The 27,928-nt window shown below is 43.5% G+C and overlaps 1 protein-coding gene across 3 annotated transcripts in view; it reads left to right on the top strand.

The window, feature by feature from the left end:
• The window catches only part of BTBD3 (BTB domain containing 3), a 33,400-nt gene extending 20,102 nt beyond the window's left edge, over positions 1 to 13,298 (top strand). For 2 of the 3 annotated variants that reach the window (XM_027560298.1, XM_027560297.1), the window contains exons 2-5: positions 4,738 to 5,017; positions 5,502 to 5,592; positions 6,155 to 6,273; positions 9,343 to 13,298. In XM_027560298.1, the coding sequence (XP_027416099.1) occupies positions 4,875 to 5,017; positions 5,502 to 5,592; positions 6,155 to 6,273; positions 9,343 to 10,375 (1,386 nt within the window). In that variant the 5' untranslated portion in view covers positions 4,738 to 4,874 and the 3' untranslated portion in view covers positions 10,376 to 13,298. Of the gene's footprint in view, positions 1 to 143; positions 5,018 to 5,501; positions 5,593 to 6,154; positions 6,274 to 9,342 lie in introns of those variants that run through there. The other variant, XM_027560296.1, reaches the window with a different exon arrangement.
• Positions 13,299 to 27,928: the final 14,630 nt, after the last annotated feature.

Below are 27,928 nucleotides of genomic sequence, written 5' to 3'. Positions count from 1 at the left end.
CATCTCATCCTCTGTTGTCCCCTTCTCCTCCTGCCTTCAGTGTTTCCCAGCATCAGGGTCTTTTCCAGTGAGTCAGTTCTTCGCGTCAGGTGACCAAAGTTTTAAAGTTTCAGCTTCAGCATCAGTCCTTCCAGTGAATATTCAGAACTGATTTCCTTTAGGATTGACTGGTTTGAGCTCCTTGCAGTCCAAGGGACTCCTTTCAGTCCAAGAGATATGAAGGTAGGGTGTCTGGCAAACCTTCCAGTGGTAAGGAAGATGAACTAAGTGAGTTTAAATCCTGTTCATAGTTTTATTATTACTGGGAATTGGATGGAAAGAGATAAAAGTGATTGAACTTTCTGGCAGTTATAAAATTATCTGAAATCCACTGCTGTTAGCTAACCTTTTAAGCTTGGCTTCTAATCTTGGTCACCCTTGCATGCCTGACACCTAATATACTGCATGATCAGCATATTGTATTTTGAGAATACTTTCATAAAAAATTGATGGGCTTCTTGACTTGACCTATTTATTTACTTTATTAGGGCAAATTAACCATGTCTCATAACAGCTTTGAAAATTCAGGACATGTAGGAACAAATGATATGCTAGACAGAAAGAAGTTTTAGAGTTGAAATTTGATGGTAGATACTGGGCTGGTATTCTTTATTCTTCAACCCAGTGGGTATTCAATATTCTTTATTCTTGTAACCCAGTGTTTCTGGGTTACAGATTCAATAGAGGGAGTTTTAACTATTTGAAGTTAATTTCAAGGGAAGGAAAGAAGCCGTTATTTGTGTTTAATAAATAAACTATAGAAATAAAAGCAGAAAATAAAAGTGATATGAATATTTTGACTATTCAAATTAACCTGAGATTTCCATAACATTTTATGGTGTTCTGCATCATAAATTATTCTAAAAGACAGATATAGCTTCTCTTTTCAAAAAAATAAATGCAAACTCCCAATTTTGCCTGCAGTTTGAGCAATTTCATGGGCCCCATTAGGTTGATGCAGCCTTGTATTTTTCCTTATCTGGTGGCTCTTAATCCAGATTCCCGGTAGGAAAAAACCCTGGATGTTAAGCCTTAGAAGTCCTTAGAAATAATCTAGACCAGTGTTACTTCAGCTGTGGTCTTTAAGTCAGGTGACTGTATCAAAACCAATATTTAAAAGAAAAGAATAAAACAGAAAATATCATAGTGTTTCATAACGTGCCAAGCATAAGTTTAGTTTTGTGACCTGCGTTTTCCTTTGTGTATAGATCTGCGTGTTTATGTGTGTCACTGCTAGGTCTGAAGACAAAAATAGATTTCTTATTGTGGATTGAGGGTAAAGTTTGAGAAACACCCATCAATTCTGGATGAACCTCTTCACTGTGTAGGCGCTTTAAAGGCTAAATGATTTGTTCAGACACTCTCCCTGCCGGCACGCATGCACACACACACACACAGAGCTCTCATTTGTAGTGGCTAACCAGGACTGAAGCAGACTATTTGATTGCTAATTGTGCTGCACCACAGTGCTAATTTTTTGAAAATTAACTGTGAGATAGATTATTTTAAAAATTAAGTTATTCATCTGTTCCACACTTGGCATTTTTTTTTAATCCTTCATTTTTCCCACTAATTGTCTCTTTCATCACCATTTGAAATAATTTGGGCTTGAGCTTCTTTTCCTGAGTATTGAAAAGTATTTGGGGGCCTCCCCATTGGCCCTCTTAGTCTGCACATCTGAATCATAGAATCTGACTCTTAGGGGCTAATCAGAATTTCAGAACAAGACATGAAGGTTCAAAATGAAGTTATTTTGAATTATTTGTCCATTCATTTGAAAATGGAATGTGATATGTGGCCCCAGATGTTGAGAAGACCTTACAACATTCCCTTATTCCGTTATACAAACCTCATCTGTATGAGGTTTTCTCAGACTTGAATGTCATGGAAATGGCTTGGAGGGTTTTGTTGAAAACGCAGATTCTGATGCAGAAGCTGGCCGAGACCGAGGTTTCCAGCAGCACCCCCAGGAGATGCTGCTGCACCCCGGACCACATGAGCAGGCGCAAGTGCCATGTATTAACTGCCTCATCATCGTGGTAAGAGGGAGCTCTCGGCAAGCTTTTGTCATGGTTTTATTAGCGTTTTCATGCCTTTCCAAACTGGCTACAAACATTAAAATGTCTTTCTTGTTTTTTAAAAACTGGATTAGTTTTTGTAGTGAAAGACACGTCTTGAAAACAGCCACGCTCCTCAGTCCCCACGGCCGAGAGGAAGGGCAGGGCCCCTCTTGGCAGCGCTGTTCTAGGTGATTCCAGGTTAACACACTTTTCCAAGCTTCTCCGCAAAACTTAACTTTCTAAATAAAGAGCATTTTCTAAAATATTATATAATTTTCTTTCTTAAATTATTACGTGCACTTTCTCCTTTATTCTAGCCACATAAGAGCAGTGTTTTTTTGTAGGCACAGGTGAAGGCTGTTGAACTATATGCAAAAAATGAATAAAACCCACAAAACTACATGCTTGTGTCTGCCTATTATACTTTTTCTATTTTGTCTTTCCAGCCGCTGGTAAGTCTGTCTCAAAAGCCTTCATTTCCCTTCCATTCTAATAGATTACTTCTGACCTAAAAAGCCAGCTACTAGATTTGTTAGAAATACGCAGGGAATTATCCCCAGTCAAAAGGAGCTGCCTGGCATGGAGCCTGTTCCTGGGAGGGTGGTGGTCAGGAAGCTCAGTAGCGCGGAGCCTGCGCGAGACCCTCTGGCTCTAGTTGTATTCTGAGAAGGCAGCTCTGGAGGAACGCGCTCGCTCCTTCTCCGTGCCCTTCTGCATGAGTTTTGCTCCCTCCCTCTCTGTCGTTCTGGCTCACACACACACTCTGGTGAAGTGAATTGGAAGTGTGTTTGCGTGGGCGCACGTTCATGTGTGTGTTCACCCTGTGACTGAGAAGGCAGTACATGTGGCACAACAAACCAGGGGTGAAGAACCTGTGCTAAAAAGGCCATGGTTCTCTGCTCACAGTCTGTCCTGCAGAGGCTTTGTAAACAGGTCTGAGAATAAAATGATGACAGTAAAGAGGGCATTCCTCGATTGACTTTAGTGATTCAGAGTCCCAGGGATTTAAAGTCTGGTTTCCATTGTGCTCTGTGTAGTAGATGGTTGGTTATAACCATGACCGAAGGGCCCGTTCACTGGACCCTCACTGTCAGGCACTGGCTGTTCGGATGGCAGTGGTGCAGCGCCGGGCTGTGGTCCTGCAGGGGCGGCAGATGGGGCGTGTGTGGGGCCTGTCCGTCCTCAGCAAAGCTAGAAACTGTTGGAGGGTTCACGTCTGTGGAAACCACACAGGAGTTGGTATTATTCTGATTCAAAGCAGAGGGAACCTGTTTGCGTCTCAACTACACAGCATCAGAACATACATCATTTTGGATAGCCTTGTTAATGTGTGTTAGAATTTGAGGATTATACTCTAAAATTGTGATGAAGCTAAATGTAACCATACCATTTAGTTTGGATTTTTTGAAGTTCTGAACAGGGCCCCATTTCACATATTTTTAGTGAGTTGTAACCTTTAAATGCTGATTACCAGATTGGTCTCATTTGAATCTTATTTTTACATCTAGAATGAGTTTTATGTTTCAGTGCAGCTAAACCTGCTGGTATCATTTTAGTCTAATTAACAGTATTTTGTGATCTGGGGCTCCTATCAAAGTTCATCATAAGAGCTAGAAAACCCTGGGAGGTAAAATGAACACATGACCTCATCTCCTGTTTTGCACTAGACTCTAACTTGCATTAAAAGAGACTAAAAATGAAAAAAGAAAATTTTCATTCTTTTATTACATTAGGCGTTAATAAATGTGTTTAATATGACTTCTCTATGTGTAATCCCTCTTAGCTGGTAAAATGGAGGGCTTTGTTTGAAGTACTAGAAACTAAATGCTGCCAGGAGAAGGATTTTACTGGAAACATAGAGTAGATATCAGTCCCTAAGCTTTGTTAATTGATCCTGCTTGTTTAACCGGGGAAATAAAAATGCACGTCTGCTGAAGAGAAGTCTGTGGACATACACTCTTCCTGTTTTCAAATATGTTCCGTAGGTGTTTATCTTAGTTAAACGTACAGACATATAGTAGCCAAGAGAATGCAACTGCTGCTCCTTTAACGTCAGAACTGTGCACGCTGCAATAGGTGTCACTGTTTGGCTTGGCCCAATCAGGGTTGGTGACTTCAGCTATTGGCTCTGAGCACTGGCTGTCTGACTCCATCTGCAGGGCTGTAATACCTACTCTCCTCCGGTCCATTCACCACACAACTTCAGCCGGCTGAACAGACTCACGCAGCTCCAGCACATCTTGATAACCTAATTCAGAAAACAAGCACTACGGCTCTCTCTGCCTGTCGTCTCCTCTCAGTGTAGCATTTTCAGGTCATCTAGGAAACTGGGTTATTTTTATGAGCAAATAAGAGAAACAGGAATCATAATGGGGATGTATTTAACAGAGCCAGTACTGGATAAAACTTAAAACCTGTGTCTCATTCAACATAGTAAAAAGGTCACCTTGCCTGCCTGAGAAAAGAAGCAAAATATCAGCTTGTTGGTTTCTGTTTTCATCTCAGCTCGTGCTAGCCTCTTTTCCCTGATGCTCGCACCGACTTGGGATATCTGGCTATAAAGAGAGACCTACTGTACTCATGGTAGATGACAAGGAAAGGAACATGAAATGTCTCACCTTCTTCTTGATGCTTCCAGAGACGGTAAAGAACAGGTCCAAGAAAAGCTCGAAGAAAACAAATCCAAGCAGCAGCAGCAGCAGCAGCAACAGCAGCAGCAAGTTGCCTCCAGTTTGTTATGAAATAATTACCTTGAAGACTAAAAAGAAGAAGAAGATGGCTGCTGATATATTCCCCCGCAAAAAACCAGCCAGCTCCAGCAGCAGCACTGTCCAGCAGCACCACCAGCAGAATCTCAGTAACAACAACCTTATTCCTGCCCCCAATTGGCAGGGGCTCTATCCCACCATTAGGGAGAGGTAAGTGCCGGGCCAGCATATTTACTTGAAAAGTTTTCCTGTGTTGAAGTCTCTGCTTTTACACAACCTGTAATGTATTTTAACATAAATCTGTGTTTCCTCTTTTCCCAGCAGCTTTATTGGTAATGGAAAACTGCCTTGTATCTTTTCCAGAGCAGTACAGCTGTTTTCCTCTTAGATAAAAATGTTTTTGTAAGCTGTAACATTTAAGTGACAGGGTTGTGTCTTTGGGTTATAGGAGACAGAAACCTCTTATTTGTCCTTAAGTCTAAAAAAAAGTTTGGATAACTTTTTCTTCTTCAACTTTAGTTACTTCCGTGTGTTTGCAGTGATTACAAATGCAGTTGTATAGTTGGAACCTTTATTTGTAGTTTTACCCCGAAGTTACTCAACGGTTGTTTATCTTGTGACTCTTTCCTGGGTTTTCTATGTTAGGGAGGGGGTGTTACAATGCTGTGAACTAATGAATTGCCTCTGTTTATAGAAATGCGGTGATGTTCAATAATGATCTGATGGCAGATGTACATTTTGTGGTTGGGCCACCAGGTGGGACTCAGCGGTTGCCAGGACACAAAGTAAGCAACAGCTGCATTACTGGTTTCGCCCTGAGCTCTCCACAGAGGGACCCTCTCCCTGATCCCCGAACGGGGCTGGGCAGCTCGCAGGCAGTGCTTGGTTTCCCCCCATCACAGAGTAGGCACAACCTTTCCAGAGGGCCCTGGCCACGCTTGCTTTTTTTTTTTTGCCTTTGTTTCCTTCTACCCTGCTTTATATCCCCCACAAAAGCATGCCCTCTTCACTCCCCAGTCATGGGAAGTTGTTGTGATAGGTTTGGAAAGTCATATGCTGACCCTTCTCCTAGAAATCAGTTAGATATGCTTTTATTTATTTTATAATGAGGGACCTTGTGTATTAATCTGTGAAAGCCTTGATAATTAGCAGCACAGAGACTAGTTTGCATGAACTTCTGTCTTTTGCTTTCACAGCCAGATCCTCTGGACCTTGGCTTTGTCAGTAGAGCAGGTGTTAGGTACTCTGTGTTCACTAAAGCTGATCACTTTAGAGTGTTTTTCTGGAATAATTTGCTGAAAATGTTTTCAATTTGGTGCATGAAATAAGATTTCCCCTTCTCCACAGTACGTTTTAGCTGTTGGGAGCTCTGTGTTCCATGCAATGTTTTACGGAGAACTTGCCGAGGACAAAGATGAGATCCGAATACCAGATGTCGACCCTGCTGCTTTTCTCGCCATGCTGAAGTAAGCATCACACGTATGTTTGCAAAGAGTTTGTTTGTGCTGTGTTTGTGCTCTGCTGGCTTCACAGTTAAGTGTAACTTCCAGGTAATACAAAAGGGAGGCCGATGAAGAAAGAGGGTGCTGCTTTACCTAATACATGTTTTCAAAGAAAACTCCTGTGTGTCTTTCCATGGGAAGCATGTGGAAGGAAGCAGGAGTTTGTAATCACACCTTGGCGTGGGATCTGGGAGCAAGAGGCATACAGTGATTTCATCTTTAATGACTTATAATTAAAAATAGCTTTCTGGTTAGGGATTATCTAATAGAGTATGTTCTCTCTGTGTGTGAAGTCTTTAAGAACACATAAATTATATTTTGGTGTCACAGTTCCGGAAATTGTATGCATTATTTAAATCCTACCAGTTAGGAGGTTTTTAAGTTTTCTAGGAGTTATTGTCTCCTATCAGCAAATATAAAATTAATTATCTGATCTTGATGCACATGTACATACACATGCTCTCACATAAAGTCACATACCATTTCTCAGGGGTAAGAAGCATTTGCATTTTGTAGTAAAGGAGAAATTTTTGAAAGATTTGATTAATTTTCTATAGTTTTATATGGATTTGTTCCGAAAAACTTTAATTGGTCATTCAGAAATACAGTTATAAGATATACATTTATTTAAAAAATAGTTTTCTATCTCTTGAATCTTTTTCAAAATCCAGTACATGTTAACCAGATAAACAGAATCTTCTTCTCTGACATGGGTTGATGCTGGAGAGTGTTATAGTCTACAGTGTGTGATTAGAGTCCAGTGATTATTCTAAGTGATGTTTAGGTGATTTTTGTTGAGCCTTATTCTAGCAGACCCAAGTGTATCAGAGTTCAAGGTTATATGCTCCTGTGGGGATGTTGAGTCATTGGAGTGCATTACAATGGATGTTGAAAAAAAATTATTCATTGGGTCAAGTTGGACAGTAATCCCACAAACAGTTAAAATGTTAATATATATTGTCTTCTGCCTACTGAAAAATAAGTATTATAGTTAATTCCTGAACTTTAAAGTGTTGTAATTCTTTATTTATAGTCTAGTTTTGAAATCCATCTGCTACTCTTTAGAACTTTCACAGTGGGAGAGGTTGGAAAATTAGAGGCAAATGAGCATGTAAAGTACCAAAACATAAACTAATCCACCACTTTCAACCAACAGAGACTTTATGACTTTTGTAATCTCTTAGAGATCTACTTGCAGAAACCTGTCTTACCTGTAGGAATTTTTGTGTGCTGTTTTTCCCCCGTGAAGTTAGCTTTGTATGTTTGACATTGTTTCTGTTGCAGAGGAGAATGCTGACACTAGTTTGGTGTTTCAGCGTCACTGTAGTCAAGTAGAGTGTTCTGTTGCTGCAGAAATATGTACATAATTAGAAAGCCCGAGTACTAGTCACAAAGTTCCATTTCACCAAAGCCGTTTGATTCATCATTTGACAAGCATCTTTTCTTATAAATGTGTTGCCTAGAATATATCTTGACACAGCTTTTAAAATTATATGTGCAGTCCACATAAAGCGGCGAGAATCAGAAGAATAGCAGGTGCCATTTACTGCCGTGCCATGCTGGATCAGCACTGCATGATCACCTGGGCGAGCGGAGGCCAGGCTTGCTTCACCCCTGCCTTGTGGGTGAAGCACCAGGACTACTGGGAAGGGTGTTGTCAGGAAGGAAGAGAAGACTGCTCACTTGCCCATTCCAGGGTGAGAGCTGCAAAGTGCTGACCGTGCTGCAGAGTCCTCCTATGGTCCCCGTGCTCCGGGCAGAGCATCACTGCTGCGGGTATTTTGTCCAGCAGTCTTGCCATCTTGCCAGTAGCTGTCTTAGTCTCAGAGACAAGGAAGGGCTTCCTCAGCGCAAAAATGCAGCTTCCATTTGTGATTGCGGTCCTTTTTCTCATTGCCATCCTTATATTTTTTGTATTTTCTTCCAGAAGCCCTCTAATTTCTTGTTTCACTAAGGAAAACTTAATAGCAAGTTGCTAAACACCTTAGCTAGAAATTTTTAAAAAATTATGTTTATTAGTATGTATTTTTCACCTGTGTGCAGTTCTCACTGACTTATCTCTTGATCAACAATAGAATATGAAAGAAGCAGATGATTTCTACCTTGACATACCATCCTGGGAGATTGCCACTGTCCCCTAAAACAATAAGAAGTGTCTCCTGAAATACAGACACTTGAGAGAAGCACACAAATAGTGCATATTTAGACTTTATTTGTCTTTTAATTAAATATATCTAGAAATAATGTATTCTTTAATTCTGAAGGTGGAAGGAATGTGTGGAGGAGAGGAAAGAATTTAGAGTTTAAAAAAAGAGCAGATACAAAGCCTGCATTGGATTCTACATAAAGTTAACTGTGAGATAGCATCAAGCATCGAAGCCCATACTTAAAAATCCATTGAACTTGGGACTACTTGAAAAATATCTTTTTAAGATCAGATTTTATTTTGTGCTTCAGGAAAATCCAAGTCATTCTTAATTAAAAGCATTAAGATGCAATCATTGCTAACATTATAGTATTAAAGATATTTGTTTCCATCTGAATGCACAGAAACACTTTTAAGTAAAACTATATACATATATTTCTCCTAAAACATGGGGATTATTTCTAATATAATACAGTATATATATATATATATATATATATATATATATATATAAATATAATTTTGCTATTTTTTTCCCTAATACTAACTGTCTTTGATCTCAGTCCTTTCTCAAACAGTTCTCGAATCCTCAATTTCCGCCCCCCCCCCCCCCCACCCTTTGAGAGGACAGGGAACATTGCTTTAAAATAGAGGCTAGAATAATTACATGAAGTTAATGTCTTTAATTATACACACTTTCTACTAAATTGAAGTGTTGATGATTTATGAATGTATTTCAGATGTTGCTGTAATGTCTAATCATTTTTGTAATAACTGTCACTTAAAGATGATTTTCTTGGAACTAACTTGAAAGTAGCTGCATCTTTTCTTGCTGGACACAGTCATTTGGTGAAAATTCGATTTACACGCCGGACTCTTTCTTGCAGATACATCTATTGTGATGAAATTGACTTGGCTGCTGACACGGTCTTGGCCACTCTTTATGCTGCCAAAAAGTACATCGTCCCTCACCTCGCCAGGGCCTGCGTCAATTTCCTGGAGACCAGCCTGAGTGCCAAGAACGCCTGTGTGCTCCTGTCCCAGAGCTGTTTGTTCGAGGAGCCGGACCTCACCCAGCGCTGCTGGGAGGTGATCGACGCCCAGGCCGAGCTAGCGCTCAAGTCCGAGGGGTTCTGCGACATCGACTTCCAGACCCTGGAAAGCATCCTCCGCAGGGAAACTCTGAATGCCAAAGAAATTGTGGTCTTCGAGGCCGCTCTCAACTGGGCTGAGGTGGAATGCCAGCGACAGGATCTGGCTTTGAGCATTGAGAACAAGCGCAAGGTGCTGGGCAAGGCGCTCTACTTGATCCGCATCCCGACCATGGCCCTGGACGATTTCGCCAACGGTGCTGCACAGTCCGGCGTCTTGACTCTGAACGAGACCAACGACATCTTCCTCTGGTACACGGCGGCCAAGAAGCCCGAGCTGCAGTTCGTGAGCAAGGCCCGCAAGGGGCTGGTGCCTCAGCGCTGCCACCGCTTCCAGTCCTGCGCCTACCGGAGCAACCAGTGGCGCTACCGGGGCCGCTGTGACAGCATCCAGTTCGCCGTGGACAAGAGGGTCTTCATCGCGGGCTTCGGGCTGTATGGCTCCAGCTGCGGCTCGGCCGAGTACAGCGCCAAGATCGAGCTCAAGCGGCAGGGCGTGGTCCTGGGGCAGAACCTCAGCAAGTACTTCTCGGACGGCTCGAGCAGCACGTTCCCCGTGTGGTTCGAGTACCCGGTGCAGATCGAGCCGGACACATTCTACACGGCCAGCGTCATCCTGGACGGCAACGAGCTCAGCTACTTCGGGCAGGAGGGCATGACGGAGGTGCAGTGCGGCAAGGTCACCGTGCAGTTCCAGTGCTCGTCGGACAGCACCAACGGCACGGGCGTGCAGGGCGGCCAGATCCCCGAGCTCATCTTCTACGCCTGAGCGCCCCGGCTCCCGCTTCACGCTCAGCTCGGCCGCAGCCAGCCGTCGGCGCGGGCTGTTCGTAAGAACAGAGCTATGCGCCGGTTCTGATTTCTTTCAGCCTTTTTCGTTATGTACAGGCAAAAATGCAGCACTCAGCTTTTAACTGTATGTCGGAAAGCCAAATTCTTAGCAAGGCTTGTGGTTCTTAGAGTTGCACCTATCCACCCAGGGAGATTTTGCATTCTTTTCCGACTGCCCCACTGACCTCCCAGTTTAAGAAGATTTTTGGATCACCTCAGATTTCCTTTTGGGCTTTATTTTGACAAAGAGAAAGAAATACTCTAAAGTAACAGTAGCAATTATTTTTAAACGGAAACCCTCCCTCTCCCCAAACAGATAAACCTCAGTGTACAATTTTGAAAGACATTTTGCTTGATAATAAGTAATAATTTAGAAAGTAGACAGTAGTCATCTTTACCTTCTTATTTCCTTTTAAATATTTTGGGCATTTGCTTTTGGACATTGCTTTTTCTTAAATCCTAAATTCATAAGTTTGTCAAGTTTTTAAACTGCAGCTGTCAACGGAAGGTAAAACAAGTAAGAAATGGAAGTTTTAGATCACGACTTTTGCTACAAGCAGATTTGTGTTCTTTTAGTTTAGACAGGCAATTCCAGTACAGAGGCTTCTTTCGGAAGTAACTAAATTGCAAAACTTTATTGTCAACTAGAGAAAAATTGCAGGTCTGTTAATTGAAACTCAAATAGTCTTAAAAGGAAGCCTGAAAAAGTCCCACATGACAAATAGTTCAATTGATGGCACATTATAATCCAGAGTTTGAAAAAGTCAAGCTCTTTTCTCCCTGCTTAGCTTCTGATCCCTGCCACTTGCTGGTTTTCAAAAGTTGTACTGTATAGAATTCCTATTCCCCCATTCCCATGAAAAGAGGACCAAACGATTTCTTCAGATGAATAGAATAACGGTTAGTTTTGTAGTGCCACATGTTAAAGTAATAAGATACTTTATGCATTGATTTTTTATTTTTAATCTGAAATATATTTTACTTAATCTGCTTTGACCACACTGTCTCTTCTTCGTTAATTATGATTCTGTCCCATTCCTGGACTGCTAGAATCTGGCCTGTGACCATCTGAACGAGCCATATATGCCTGCAGGGTTTTTAAAAAGTGGTCTGGAGTAGTAAACTCGATGATACCTTAATGTTCAGTGCCTCAGCATCACATCCAGTTCTCTCTTTTGTTTTTTTCCCATGGATAGTGTAAACAAAGGCGGGAAAAGCTCGTCAAAACATTCTCCTTCACAAAGGCTTGTGCTGGCTTAGTGCCCGTGACCCTAGTGGTGTACACTGTGGTCGCTCCCAGTTGAAGTATCCACGTGTTTCTGGGCAACTTTTCTGCCCAGTGTGATCCTGAGATGGCTTCCCCGCCACCCAGAGTGTGGTCCCTGGCCACCTCCTTCTCCTGTTCTGAGCCCGAAGCTGGCTCTGGAGCGGGGGCTAGTCCCGGGGTGGGTGTGTGCGTGGGTGCCCGTGCGCATGCGGTGCGCGCCGGCTCAGGAGCTGTCTCCTGCTGCCCGGCCAGCGGGGCTGGGACAGAAGGGGCCCCCTGCCGGGCCCACCCGGCCCGCAGAGGGGGACTGCCTGTGCTTCCGGGCCGCTTCTCTCCCGTAGACGTGGGCTGCTGCTTCGGCCAGCTTCCCCGATGGAGAAAAACACTGGATTACAGAAATGTTTTAATCATCTTTGTCCTTACCCATGTCTGTTAGCATGGAGGTTCAGAAGCTGTTACCAGTGATTAACAGATGCGTGCTCCCAGGACAAGCTTCCAAAATTATCTAACAGTTATTTCTTATTAGCAAGATGACAGGCAGTAGTTGTGGCAAACCGTCTATGAAACGGAGGTAGGTTTTCAATTAAAAAAATATTTCTACAAAGGGTTTTGTTTATAAATTATGGTTAAACATTTCGGTAACTCATAGCTACCTTGCAATTGGTAGACTGTAGATTTACCTGATTGGAAGGCACTTATTTATAAGCCAGAGGAGAAGAAACTTTTTAGCACTAATTTCATCATACTAGATTGTTTTGGAGGGGAGTGTGATAACCTTGTTCATTCAGTAACACCCACGATCAGTGCTCCTATTAGTAGCTACCCTCCAGAGGCTGGGAATCTGCTGGGTGAGAGCCCCATGAGATCCTATATACTGGGTATGGAAGAACTTAATTTTATGATAATTGCTGTCACTTGAAGAAAAATAAAAAAACCGTCATCTCATTGGCTGGTGCCAAGAGCTGTGGTATAAATTTGAAGATTGTATTTAAAATAAGAAAATGTTATCTTTTAAATGCTATTCTCCCTTCTGCATTTTCAATGACATGGAATTAAGGCTAATATGCTTGCTTTATTTTCTTTGGTAATCTCAAATTTTGTAGCTTTCAAAACTAGAAACCATTGTTCTGACAAGGCAGGCAACTGCAATGCATAAACACAATTTTATTAAACACTGCCCTGTAGATGCTTTTCCCCACGTATCTGGCAGTCTTTGTTGTCGTTTATATCCTGGGGATAAGGGGAACTAGGCTAGCAGTTCTAATGTAACATTCTTTAAGCATATCTTAATATAGTATTTAAGTAAATGGTCTAATTTCTACATAATTATTGCACTGAACTGTCTTTTTTTTTAAGGTGTCTAAATAAGCTTGCTAATTCAAGACACTAGCCAGTTGTGCATCAGAGTGCTTGAATTCAGGAGCTTACCGCATTATTTATGAAGGAAAAATATATAAATATGAAGTACCTCATGTTGAATGTTATTGTACTGTATTTTTAATGTAACAGTGCAGATCTTGTTAGACACATGAATGTGTGTAATCATGTTAAATGCAAATAAAATAAAACCGGTTCATATATTTGTCTTCCTTAACATTTTTGTAGGTTCCTTAAAGTAGTAAAAAAACCCATTCTGGCATTTTGGTGCCACTTAACCGTTTCGAGATGGTTTTTTCAGGAGCATTTGTTTGCTAAGCTAACACATATCATTGATCCCTAAAGAAGTAAAAATCCGGTAAAGAATAATAGAATAATGAATATGTTAATTGGTTGCATTGTTGAAAACCTGAGTGTTAAGTCGATGCACGAGAGTGAGTGGATGCGTTTATGTTCCAGTTGCGGAACTTTGTAGTTGGCTGGTATTCTGATGGCTTAGTTGCTCACATGCCTGTAGAGCTCCCTGAGCTCACTGCTGTTGATGGCAGATCACATCTAGCATTAGCGTGGCCAGTGCTGCTTACCCCTGCTGTTATAATAGCTTACACTAGGAATAAAGATCAGTGTGACATGACAGTGATGAATATAATTTTATGTCTTCAACTGGTTTTCCATTATATTTCCCTATATCAAGTACATTTATATACACACATAACTATATACATGCATTTTTTTTCACTATAACTTTGTTACTTATATACTAGAGTTTATTGTAAAGCCCTGTGTATTTGCTTAACTACTTCATCTACCCTTAGTTCAGTTTCTATAACATACCTGCTCAAAGAAATTTTGGAATTATTCCATAGAATAAGAGAACTGGAAATACCCATTCTCATCAGCTTAATTACCACCTGAATTGCAAAGGTCTTTAATCCAGCAGAGTCTTAGCCTTTATGTCCTCTCTGGCGCTCTTTAAGCTTAACCCACATGTGCTTGTTTTCAATATCCCAAGACAATTCAAAATGATCCTCCTTTATTTTTGGTACTCAGAATCAACACTTCACTGAAATTACACTTTCTTCCCAATGACTCTGACTTCCCTACAAAAGCCATAGACTTAACGTTGAGGAGGAAAAAACAAAAACACAGAACAGGAAGGAGAAAAATTACTCCTGAGGAAGTAAGTAGCATGAAACTTAGAGGCCAAAACAAGCAAGTGACTCTGAGAGCCTGCAGTATCTTGATTAGAGAGGGCTTTGTGTGCCTTTGAGGTGCTGCAGTAGAAGATGACTATATTTTTTGATTTCTAATCAATACGTTTCAGCATATTTTCTAAGCCATTTACATTTATTGGTTAGCTACTTTCTTTGCTCAAAACTTCATGTTATCCTCCATTTTTTTAAGAAAAGATCATCTGACAAAACTAAAACCAGGGGGAAATTTCCACAATAGAATCACTTTGTTTATTTCTATAACTACCCTAAGGGCTGGTGAGAAAAGTCTCTCAACCAAGATACAGTTCGGTAAGTGTAAAGAAATTATTTGTGAGGAAGACAATGGTTGCCTTGGTCACACACACACACCACGCAGTATATGACGGTAGCATCTGTAGGTGAGTCACTGAAGAGTCTGGGTGCGTTTGCCTAACGTAGGCACCCCCTCTGTTGTTTCATCTCGGCCTTTTTGAGTGGGAGCGGTGGGGAAGGTACCATTCCTATTTATGCAGATCTTAAATGTCCTTATAATGGTAGTTTTCTATTTGCCTGTTTACTTAAATGTCCATTGGACAGCAGTTGTACCAGCAGATGCTACTGTTTTATACTTGGCCATCTGAAAAGCCAAATATCAAGAGAGATAGTTAAACAGAAAACCCACCATTTACTTTGTCAAATCCATACTTTGTGTATAGGATATAGTTAACGTTTCCTGTTAAACTGCTACCCCTGAATCGTTGGTTTGTTCCCACTAACACCAGTAGTAACCAAGCTGAGTTGTAAGACGAGGGGCTGTGCTTCAGATGGCAGGGATGATTTTTTCACTTCATGCAGCAGCAGTACAGAAATTGTTTCAAAATGGAGGTGTATTTTTTTTGTTTTTATGACTTTGATGAACAGTTTGTATTCAGTAGACCATCTCTTTCACATCAGTTTATTTTTAGAAGAATGAAACTATACCTGGAAAATTTTTTAAAGTCATACTAGTGGGCTTGTTAATTTAATTTTGTACTTTTTAACTTATTGAAGTATAGTTGATCTACAGTGTTATTAGCTTTTGCTGTACAGCTACAGTCACACACACATATGTGTGTGTATATATATACACATATGCTGCTGCTGCTGCTAAGTCACTTAAGTCCTGTCCGACTCTGTGCGACCCCATAGACGGCAGCCCACCAGGCTCCTCCGTCCATGGGATTTTCCAGGCAAGAGTACTGGAGTGGGGTGCCATCGCCTATATATGTAAATATACAAATGCCAAAGAATGCTCAAACTACTGCATGATTGCACTCATCTCACATGCTAGCAAAGTATTGCTCAAAATTCTCCAAGCCAGGCTTCAACAGTATGTGAACCGTGAATTTCCAGATGTTCAAGCTGGATTTAGAAAAGGCAGAGGAACCAGAGATCAAATTGCCAACATCCACTGAATCATCAATAAAGCAGCAGAATTCCAGAAAAACATCTACTTCTCCTTTATTGACTATGCCAAAGCCTTTGACTGTGTGGTTCACAACAAAGTGGAAAGTACTTAAAGAGATGGGAATACCAGACCACCTGACCTGCCTCCTGAGAAATCTGTATGCAAGTCAGGAAGCAACATTTAGAACTGGACATGGAACAATAGACTGGTTCCAAATCGGGAAAGGGGTACATCAAGGCTGTATATTGTCACCCTGCTTACTTAACTTATATGCAGAGTACATCATGAGAAATGCTGGACTGGATGAAGCACAAGCTGGAATCAAGATTGCCAGGAGAAATATCAATCACCTCACATATGCAGATGACACCACCCTTACGGCAGAAAGTGAAGAGGAACTAAAAAGCCTCTTGATGAAAGTGAAAGAAGAGAGTGAAAAGTTGGCTTAAAGCTCAACATTCAGAAGACTTAAGATCATGGCATCTGGTCCCATCACTTCATGGCAAATAGTTGGGGAAACAATAGAAACAGTGGCAGACTTTATTTTGGGGGGCTCCAAAATCACTGCAGATGGTGACTGCAGCCATGAAATTAAAAGACACTCCTTGGAAGAAAAGTTAGAACCAACCTAGACAGCATATTAAAAAGCAAAGACATTACTTTGCCAGTAAAGGTCTGTCTAGTCAAAGTGATGGTTTTTCCAGTAGTCATGTATGGATGTGACAGTTGGACTATAAAGCTAGCTGAGCACTGAAGAATTGATGCTTTTGAACTGTGGTGTTGGAGAAGACTTGAGAGTCCCTTGGACAGAAAGGAGATCCAACCAATCCATCCTAAAGGAAATCAGTCCTGAATATTCATTGGAAGGACTGATGCTGAAGCTGAAACTCCAATACTTTGGCCACCTGATGTGACGAGCTGACTCATATGAAAAGACCCTGATAATTTATGCAGATATTTATGCAGATCTTAAATGTCCTTATAATGGTAGTTTTCTATTTGCCTGTTTACTTAAATGTCCATTGGACAGCAGTTGTACCAGCAGATGCTACTGTTCGCTGATGTTGGGAAATGTTGAGGGCAGGAGGAGAAGGGGATGACAGAGTATGAGACAGTTGGATGGCATCACCAACTCAATGGACATGAGTTTGATTAAACTCTGGGAGTTGGTGGTGGACAGGGGGGCCTGGCGTGCTGCAGTCCATGGGGTCACAAAGAGTTGGACACAACTGAGCAACTGAGCTGAACACATACATTCTTTTTCCATTATGGCTTACTATAGAGTGTTGGGGAATACAATTCCCTGTGCTATACAGCAGGACCTTGTTATTTATTCGTTCTTTATAGCAGTTTGCATCTGATCATCTCAAGCTCCCAATCCATCCTACCCCCACCCCCTTCCTCTTGGCAACCACAAGTCTGTGCTCTATCTGTGAGTCTATTTCTGTTTCAGAGAGAAGTTCACTTATGTTGTGTTTTAGATTCCACATGTAAGCCTTATCACATGGTATTCTCCTTCAGACTTGATTTAGTATGATAATCTCTAGGTCCATCTGTGTTGCTTCCAGTGGCATTATTTCATTCTTTTTTATGGCTGAGTAGTATTTCACTGTGTGTACACCACATCTCTATCCACTCATCTGTTGATGGACAGTTAGGTTGCTTCCTTGTCTTTGCTATTGCAAATACTGCTGCTATGAATATAGTATATTTTTGAATTATCTTTCTTTTATATTTTAGTATTACAGTTTTCTCCAGATACTTGCTCAAGGGTGAAATTGCTAAATCATATGGCAACACTAGTTTTTTATGGAAAATTCCACACTGTTTTCCATAGTGGCTGTACCAATTTACGTTGCCCCCAGCAGTGTAGCGGGGTTCTCTTTTCTTCACACCCTCTCCAGCATATTGGCCATTCTGACTGATTTGAGGCGTTACCTCATTGAAGGCCTTGTTCATTTTAATAAGAAGTGTTGCAGTAAGTCTTCATGACCAGTATAGAGCATAAAGACTGTTTTGCAAGAAACTAGAAAAGTACAAAATAATATTTTGATATGTAGCAGTCTTCACTGTGTCTGTACAATTTGCATTTTCCTTCCTAAGCTATTATGTTCAAAAGGTAATCAAAAGGAAGATAATAACTATTTAAGGAAGCTTCAAATAATCTTTCAAAGCTTGAAATGGAGAGTACCACTTTCTGCTATATAGTAGAATCCATAAAATCACACTTCTGAGATTCTTTACATCTTAGAGAATTTTCACTTTTGTGCTTCCCTTAACCAGCTCCAAACTTAAATTTTTTTTCTGCACCTTGTCCAGTAGTGCAGAAACACTCAGAACACCTGAGCCTTATCCAGTTCAAAACTCAAGAAAAATTTCAATTCTGAGAATATTTGGAGGCATTAGTGGACTAAGGAATTTTAGTATTGTAGCTTCCCAGGACGGAGAAGGCAATGGCACCCCACTCCAGTACTCTTGCCTGGAAAATCCCATGGACAGAGGAGCCTGGTAGGCTGCAGTTCACGGGGTCGCAAAGAGTCAGACTCAACTGAGCGACTTCACTTTCACTTTTCACTTTCATGCACTGGAGAAGGAAATGGCAACCCACTCCAATGTTCTTGCCTGGAGAATCCCAGGGACGGGGGAGCCTGGTGGGCTGCCATCTATGGGGTCGCAAAGAGTCGGACACGACTGAAGTGACTTAGCAGCAGCAGCAGCAGCAGCTTCCCAGGAAAGATAGGTTTAATGAATCATTCGGGGGGTTAACTCAACGTTCATTCATTCATTGACCATTCATGGATCCTTGGCTTCATCCCAGGCATAAGGTGCTAGGAAACAAGTGCTTTCAGCGGCTTCTGGTTCAGTGCAGTGCTGCCCTCCTGTTAGCGCCAAGCATTGTGCACGGCTGCCTCCACCCGCAGAAGTGCTGATACGGTGGCTATTGAGTGGAGCCTCGGAAACTGCCTCTCCTGGGAGCATGCACACGATGCTGACTGACAGCCTTGTCTGCAGATCACACTTTGAGTAGCTCCCACCTACCTCTGGTAGAAGAAAAAGCGATGCTGAGCTGGACTTTGAAGGATGTGTTAGAATCATCTAGTGAAGACTCATGACACAAATTAGAAGGGAAGGAATAAGGATTGGGGCTTTCCATGTGGTGCTGATGGTAAAGAACCCTGTTAATGCAAGAGACATGAGACGCGGGTTTGATCCTGGGTTGGGAAGATTTCCCTGGAGGAGGAAATGGCAACCCAATATTCTTGCCTGGAGAATTCCATGGACAGAAGAGTCTGGTGGGCTACCATCCATAAGGTCACAGAGTGGGACACAACTGAAGTGACTTAGCACACACACACACAGATAGGGATGAAGGGAAATCCAGAAGAGAGAGCAGAGGGGTAGTATTGGAAACAGCTTAATACAGCTCACGTAAAGGGCACCTATGAGAGAACAAGAGCGCCTCCTGTGTGCCAGCTGTGGTACAGGATAATGAACTGGGCAGGCACGGGGAGCACTTATACGTTTGGCTGAATTACTGGCTTTCATCTGCAGAATAAAGCAGTGACACTGAAGATATTTGAGATAGATAAGGCAGCAGTTTCTTGTTTTAAAACCATTTTTCTGAACTTTAGGAAGGCCAGCCTGGATCAGATTAGAGGCAGGAGGAGAGGGTGGACCTATGAGTAATGCATGCAAAGATCAAAGAAGGCTGGGGAATGGAGAGGAGGATGAGGATTCCAGAGGAACAGAGGAGAGACAGTCGGGGTCTGTGGCTGCAACATCCAGGCAGAAGCGGGCTTGTGAGACTGGAGTGAAGCCTCTTGTCTTATATTTACCTTTATGGAGAGGGAAAGAAAACAGCTTTTATTCTACCATCCTCTATAGATGGTTTATAGGTACCCATCCTTGATTCTAAGATTCTTTTCAGTTCAGTTCAGTCGCTCAGTCATGTCTAACTCTTTGCAACCCCATGGACTGCAGCACACCAGGCCTCCCTGTCCATCACCAACTCCTGGAATTTACTCACATTCATTTCCATCGAGTTGGTGATGCCATCCAACCATCTCATCCTCTGTCGTCCCCTTCTCCTGCCTTCAGTCTTTCCCAGCATCAGGGTCTTTTCCAATGAGTCAGCTCTTCACATCAGGTGGCCAAAGTATTGGAGTTTCAGCTTCAACATTAGTCCTTCCAGTGAACACTCAGGACTTTTTAGGAAGTAGAAATACAAGAGAGTCCACTTAGAGTGCTGGTTCATAACAGGCTGCAGGAAGACTACCTGGATTTGAAGCTCTAATTGCATGTGGCTTCAGGCAAGTTACTTAACCTCTCTGAGCCTCAGTTCTCTTAAGGCAGTAATAACTGCTTCCTCACAAAGTTATGTTGATGATTAAATAAATTAATATTTCTAAAGAGCTTATGACAGTACCTGGCAAGCAGGAAGCATCATTATAGTATTATGTGAAACCAAATATAAAAGGCCACAAATGAAACCCATGCATTTTCCTCTTATGTACGCTTGTATGAAAACCAGTTTGCACACACTTTTAACAAGTCGTCAGTGCTGAAAATTAAAGTCATTTTGTTGCTATCCTTTAAAATATCCAGTGACTAGGAGTATATAAAGTTACAAGGAGCTGTGTTGTTGTGAAATTCTCATATTGTAACTGAATTTTTAATAATTATTTAAATTCTGTGATGGTAATGAGAGGCAAATGAGATAGATGGATTCTAGTGTATCAGTGGCTTCTGTGCTAGGAAATTATCTAGGATTCTTCAGAAAAGTACCCTGGAAAAGCTGGGTGTGAGAGTACTTGGTGAGTTTTTGAAAGACCTTTTGAACACATTTTCCAGGAGGAGTCTGTTTTGCAGGTAAAAGAATAGCCTCCTTTCCTAGTTCTGCTAGAGTCAAAGTAAGCTCTTTTCTTGGCTAAGAGTCTTAGACAATTTTGGACATAACCCCTTCTCCAAATATTTGGGAATTAAAATGGGTTTTAGCTTTGACATTATTTGCTGTGTGTTGAGAGCAGGTTTGACCTTTATTATGAGTGATGTGACTATTACAGGGACTGTTTCAATGGCTGATTGTTTTCACTCGGGTAAACACAGGTGTGTCAGGAGCCCTGGCAGCTGAGTCGTGTCCCCCGAGGGTGGCACTCCACCGCCCCCCCACCACTATACACCCATCTGCAGGATCAGTGCTGGGCCCTGGTTTCCCAGAAGTTCATTTCTGATCCCTTTCTTCTGTATTCTCTGTTTTACAAAATATTACTTCAGGAGCCTCACCCCCAGAGATTCTCTTTTAGGGGCCAGTCACTTCTTTGCAAAGCTGACAGCATGAATGAGTGACTCTGATGCCCATGAAAGGTTGAGAACCCCTGGTGTAGATAAGTTGTGCTAAAACTTTTACACACGTGCACGTCTAGCTTCTGCACTCTGTTCCCTGCTGGGGACTCCGGCATCACACACACCCTGAAATTGGTCTGATGCTTATGTTCTGAAACCGTGGGCGCTGCAGTGAACCCCAAATGCAACCAAACCACTGTTGGTGGCGTTAGTGGATGAAATAAATGCGGGCTTTCAGAAGGCCCAGTCTCTGATTCCCTGACCTCTTGACCCTGACCTCTGCCCGTTGGGCTCACTCGTGTCAATCTCCCTGTACCCCAGCCCTCTAACCTGTGCCCCAAACTTTAGAGACCCAGCTCTTTCATCAATGTCTGGCTCACGGACCATGCCACTTGTTTAAGTTCAGATCACCATTAACTGGTGTCAGTGCCTGCCCTCGTTTGGGATTCCAGTTCTCAGCCCTTTCTCTGGAACATTCCACCTCCTTCAGGAGTATGCTGGCCACTCGGGCTGACATATCCTCTCCCAGCCTCCAGGCTCAGGCTGATCTCCACTCCAGGCCCAGTGGATCAGGAGATCCACTCCCTGGTCCTAGGGGAAACTCCTGTCCAGCCTGTCCTGTAGCTGTTGCTCTCTGTTCATTTCTTCGTACCTCTGACCCGACCCCCTAGAATGGCATACTTACAATACCACAGAAATCCATCTGTGCTCCCAAGTTTTGGAGCTATGCGGGCAGTCTGGGCAGCTCTGCACACTGACGGTCTCACGTGTGAGGGCTGGCCGCCTTTGGCTGGGCGGCTTTGCTCTGTCTGTCCTCCAGCAAGCTAGCCTGGGTTTGGTCCCATGGTGATGACCGAGGCCAGGAAAGTCACCTGCTGATGCAGGAGGAAACGGGGGGCCTCTCGAGGCTTGGGTTCAGAATTTGCATATCATCATTTGTCTATGGGATCGCACAGAGTCGGACACGACTGAAGCGACTTAGCAGCAGCAGCAGCCAGAATAGGTCAGAAGACCCCCCGATACGGGGGGTAGGGGGATTTAGGCTCCATCTCTTTACTGAGAAGTGCAGCAAAGGCACGTGGCGGAGGCTGTGAGTAAGTAGGGGTGGCTAATCAGACCATTTATTTATGTTCACATTTCCTTTTAAAAATTTTTTTAGTAAATTTTTAAAATTAAGTTTTACTGGAGTGTAGTTGCTTTGGATTCCCAGGTGGTGCGGCAGTAAAGAATCTGCCTGCCAGTGCAGGAGACAAGAGTTTGATGCCTATGGGGAAGATTCCCTGGAGGAGGAAATGGCAACCCACTCCAGTATTCTCACCTGGGAAATCTCATGGACCGGGGAGCCTGGCAGGCTACAGTCCGTGGGGTTGCAAAGAGTCAGACACAGTTGGGCACGGCACGGCATAGCATCGATAGTGTATGTGTGTGTCAACCCCAATTGCACCCCCCGCCTTTCCCCCTCGGTGTCCATACGTTTATCATCCGTGTCTGTATTTCTGCTTTGTCAGTAAGGTCTTCTATATAATTTTTCTAGATCCCACATATATGCATTAGTGTAGGATGTTTGTTTTTCTAACTTACTTCACTCTGTAGGACAGGACACTCTGTGTCCATCCGTGTCTCTACAAATGACCCAGTTTCATTTAATTGGACCATTTATGCCATCAGGCAGTGAGCACATGTGCCTGGAATGTGGGAGGGGCCCACACGAGCATACAGTGCTGCTTCTAACTTGGCCCCAGACTCAGTTCCTGCTGAAGTTGTCCACAGAGACTCCACTTGAGCAAAAGGCACTAGTGAACATGATTATTTCATAGGGGAGAGGAGAAGGAATCCCTTTCGTGCCCTTAAACTGCCAAAACATTCCCTTAGCAGGTCTCCTCCCCAGGTAACTAGTTGGTTGTTCTACCAAGAGGTGCCCAGTCCCCCAGGCACAACTGTGTCTTCTCCCCAGACCACTTCTTGCCCGCTAGCTCCAGCTCCTCACCCTGGAGTCTTCACCTGGAGCTAGCAGACACCTCAGTGTCAGATTTGTCTTGTCACTTACAGCATCCCTTCTGCTCTTGTATACCTGCCCTTGGCATTGCTGTGCAGTTGTACTCAAAAGCCAGGCCTTGGGAAAACAAGAAAGAGCTGTGGAGGTGGGTGGGAAGGAGCCTTTCCCTTCTGTGTGGTTGGTTTTTTTTTTTTTTTTTTTTTTAAGGTTTTTTTTAAAAATATGGGTGTGGCTGGACCATGTTTAAGATCATTATTGAAGGTTACAGTATTACTTCTGTTTTATGTTTTGGTTTTTTGGCTACAAGGAATGTGGGATCTTAGCTCGATCTTGCACCCACTGCAGTGGAAGGTGAAATTAACCACTGGACCGCCAAGGAAATCCCCTTTCGAATGTCTTCATCATCATTAACAGCAACACCCCAGGAAAACTGTGCTGGTCCAAGAGCTTTGCCCAGGAATGAAGACAGGCAGTGTTGGCCCTCAGAGGGTCAGGAAGGGAAGAGGGATTGGACTGGGATATCACAGCTCAGCCAGGCCTGGGGGGATTTAAATAGTGGGGGGTGGCAGGAGCAGAGAGGAAGCATGGGGTCTCAGGTGAGCAGGAAACGTCATGTAACTTCTCTCCTGGGAGCTGCTCACTTCCATGTCTCCTAGAGAGTTCCTGACCAGGGACCACCCAGGAGAATCAGCAGGTGGAAAGGTTTAGGAAGAGCCCAACAGCTGACGGGCTGGCTGTATCACCTGCTTTCCTAAGGCCTGTGTGGCGAGAACCTGCTTAATCTGCTCTGTCTTGTGGCCTTAGTGAACAAGTGCTCGGTGTGGCCTTTGTAACACTGCTTTGTCACCTCACACGTGTATTTGTCAGTCCGCTCTTTCCTCTCTGGTCTTTTGGGAAATAAGGCAATGCCCTTGATTCTGCTTCCATTCCTTTCCTCTCTGAGGAAGCCCTCCCTCACCAGCATTCCTGCTCTCTCTCTGTTCCTCTCCCGCAGTACAGAAAGTTTTCACTGGTGGAGTATCCTAGATCCTGTGTTCCCCACTGAGGAATTATGCTTGATTACTGTTAGTTACCAGCCAGAGCCTCAGTTGCTAAAAGAGTTGCTATAAATCTGGGGGAGAATTGCATGCCTTCCCCGAATGTCAGATTTATTTGCCACATGAGTTTATCAAAAATTCAGAAAGAAGCAATTCATGCCCTAGAAAAATCAGTCTTCCCCTTAGGAAAAGCCCCATGACTGTAGGTCCAGTTTGGTTTGGAGGGAGCATCCAATGTGAAAGGGTGCCTCAGGCCCTGGGGGCTTCCCAGAGATTGGCTGCCATCCACCAATCAGAAGCCTGGGCTGAACATGAGCATCTCCTGGGCAAACTTCTGCCCAGCAACGCAAGGTGAAAGGTTCCCATCCCCCTTTCCTCCCCTCCTCACACTCAGGAGCAACGTGCTTCCCTCTACAGACAGCTCCTGAGAAAGCAAAGAGTTGACTGCAGCCATTTCTGGTAAGATTCCCGTGTCCAGACTGACCAAATATGCAGAGAACTCTTAATTTGGGGTGGATTTCGGGTGTCTGTGGTGGGTTTTATTGCCGTTCTTCAGTGTTTATTCAGACCAAGTTCCGAAGTCAGGAAGGAAATGAATGGAGCTCTTCCCTGTAATGGCAGAGAAACTCCCTCCTTTCCAGGCAGACAGTTATCAGATGGAGAAAACCAGATCTTCCATCTACACGTGACCTTGGCCTCCAACTCCTGATGGCTTCAGAAATGAGCAGGAAAGTGACTAGAAACAGGAAGGTGCAGCAAGATTAGTCAGGAAAGGAATGGGAGGGAGGGAGGGAGAGACTGCTGTAGAGCTTCCTCTAGAGGCCAAGTCTTTGGAAGGAGGAGGAAGGGAAGCAGTGCTACTGAATCTTGACAAGCCAGGAAGCTCTGGGACCCTCCCTGGCCCGCCTCCCATGCTCCCCAAGGAGCCTTTGAGGCTTGCCAAGCCGTCCATTAGAGTTCTGTGAATGGCCTCCCCAGGGCTTTTGCTCAGAGGCTCTTCAGCTTCGGGGCCTCCAAATAGAGCCCAGAGTGCAGGGCGGACCCAGCAGCCATCTGAGGATGAGAGGGAGACAAGAAACCGGCCTGCCTTGACTCATCTTTGTCAAGCATTGCCCTCGGGCCCTGGAGGCGCTGAAAGGATGTGTCCTGCACCAGAAAGAACCAAGTCTGTACAAAGTATGCATAAAATAGATAGCTAATGAGAACCTACTGTAAGGCACGGGGAACTCTGCTCGGTGCTCTGTAGTGACCTAAATGGAAAAGAGATCCAGAAAAGAGGAGACATACGTAGACGTAGAGCGGATTCACTTTGTTCTGCAGAGGACACGGAGACAACACTGTCAAGCAGCTACACTCCAATAAGAATAAATTTAAAAAGAAAGAAAGAACCCAGTCTGGCTCGGGGTAGCCCCAGAATACCTGGAGCCTCTGATGGTGTCGAGTTTCCTGAAGTCAGCCTCATCTGGAAAGTCTGAGACCCTTCTGGCTTGTGCATGTCCCTCTCTTTTCTATGTCTTTCCTCAATGGCAGTACCCCCTTGCTCCCCGCCTTCCAGCTTTCACCCTTGACCTCAGGCAATCCATCCCATTCCCGCCCCACCCCATGCCCACATTCATCAGGAAAGGTGGTGGGGTGAGAACCGCCCTAGCCTCTCACAACACAAGAGCACTTCACAACAGTTGGGGGAGAGAGAGGGGCAGAGACCCCCCTGAAGAGGCCACAGGCCCCCCGTCCCATGATGAGGGCAAGTGGGAACCTGGGCGACTGCGGCCAGACCCCTGATCTCCAACCAGCCAGTGGACAAGGAGAGGCAGCACACGTGGCTTCTTGCAGCCTAAAAAAATAAAAGGAGCTAGTTCTCAGGCTTTGCCACGTGCCTGCCATTTACAAGGAGCTGTGCCGTCTTCTTAAACTCCTGCTAAGACGCCCTGGTTAGAGAAACAAATTACCAAGTGCAACCAGAAAGCGGTCTTTCACAGGTCATTATCAGGGCCTTGTCAGTGCCACGCCTGATTGGGAGCCACTCTCAGAATCACGTAGATTCTCTTGTCAGGGGGAGCTCTTTCTACTGCTTCCTGCTGTCCTGTCATTTTGTGCTAACCCCCAAAGGCAGTGTTAAATTGATGTCATCGTTCCAATTTCTTCCTGGAAGCATTTTTCCTTTCTGGTTAACAATGGGAACATTTGCACAATAATCAGGAGAGACTAGTAGCCAAACAAGAATTCTGTGAAAACCCCTAACTGGAATGAAGGCATTCATTTCTGCCCTGGTCCCAGGCCCCATCATTCTGGGGCTACAAAGAAGGATGAATCACACACGTGATAAGATAAAGAAAAATAAAGAAGTAAAGTAAAAACATCGGCTTTATTGACTATGCCAAAGCCTTTGACTGTGTGGATCACAACAAACTGTAGAAAATTCTGAAAGAGATGGGAATACCAGACCATCTGACCTGCCTCTTGAGAAACCTGTATGCAGGTCAGGAAGCAACAGTTAGAACTGGACATGGAACAACAGGCTGGTTCCAAATAGGAAAAGGAGTATGTCAAGGCTGTATATTGTCACCCTGCTCATTTAACTTATATGCAGAGTACATCATGAGAAACGCTGGGCTGGATGAAGCACAAGCTGGAATCATGAATGCTGGGAGAAATATCAATAACCTCAGATATGCAGCTGAGAAGGCAATGGCAACCCACTCCAGTACTCTTGCCTGGAAAATCCCAGGGATTGCGGAGTCTGGTAGGCTGCAGTCCATGGGGTCGGGAAGAGTCGGACATGACTGAGCGACTTCACTTTCACTTTTCGCTTTCATGCATTGGAGAAGGAAATGGCAACCCACTCCAGTGTTCTTGCCTGGAGAATCCCAGGGATGGGGAAGCCTGGTGGGCTGCCATCTATGGGGTCGCACAGAGTCGGACGTGACTGAAGCGATTTAGCAGCTGCAGCAGCAGATATGCAGATAACACCACCCTTATGGCAGAAAGTGAAGAAGAACTTAAGAGCCTCTTGGTGAAAGTGAAAGAGGAGAATGAAAACGTTGGCTTAAAGCTCAACATTCAGGAAACGAAAATCAATCATGGCATCTGGTCCCATCACTTCATGGCAAAAAATGGGGAAACAGTGGAAACAGTGACAGACTTTATTTTGGGGGCTTCTAAATTACTGCAGATTGTGACTGCAGCCATGAAATTAAAATACTCTTGCTCCTTGGAAGAAAAGTTATGACCAACCTCAACAGCATATTAAAAAGTAGAGACATTACTTTGCTAACAAAGGTCCATCTAGTCAAAGGTGTGGTTTTTCCAGTAGTCATGTATGGATATGAGAGTTGGACTAAAAAGAAAGCTGAGCACTGAAGAATTGATGCTTCTGAACTGTGGTGTTGGAGAAGATTCTTGAGAAATCCTTGGGCAGCAAGAGGATCCAACCAGTCCATCCTAAAGAAAATCAGTTCTGAATATTCATTTGAAGGACTGGTGCTGAAGCTGAAACTCCAGTACTTTGGCCACCTGATGTGAAGAACTGACTCATTGGAAAAGACCCTGATGCTGGGAAAGATTGAAGGTGGGAGGAGAAGAGGACGACAGAGGATGAGATGGTTGGATGGCATCACTGACTCATCGGACTTGAGTTTGAATAAACTCCAGGAGTTGGTGATGGACAGGGAGGCTTGATGTGCTGCAGTCCATGGGGTCACAAAGAGTCAAGACACAACTGAGCGACTAAACTGAACTGAATGGAAAAGCAGTTCCAAAATGAGAAAAAACTTATTGCCTTCAATCAGGAAGAGGATTCAGTTTGAGAATTATGGAAGTGTAGAATTACTA

The sequence above is a fragment of the Bos indicus x Bos taurus genome, chromosome 13 (genome assembly GCF_003369695.1).
Source record: "Bos indicus x Bos taurus breed Angus x Brahman F1 hybrid chromosome 13, Bos_hybrid_MaternalHap_v2.0, whole genome shotgun sequence".
Taxonomy (NCBI): Eukaryota; Metazoa; Chordata; class Mammalia; order Artiodactyla; family Bovidae; genus Bos; species Bos indicus x Bos taurus.
Note: the sequence above shows the minus strand (reverse complement) of the source record. Positions and strands in the feature narration are given on the sequence as shown.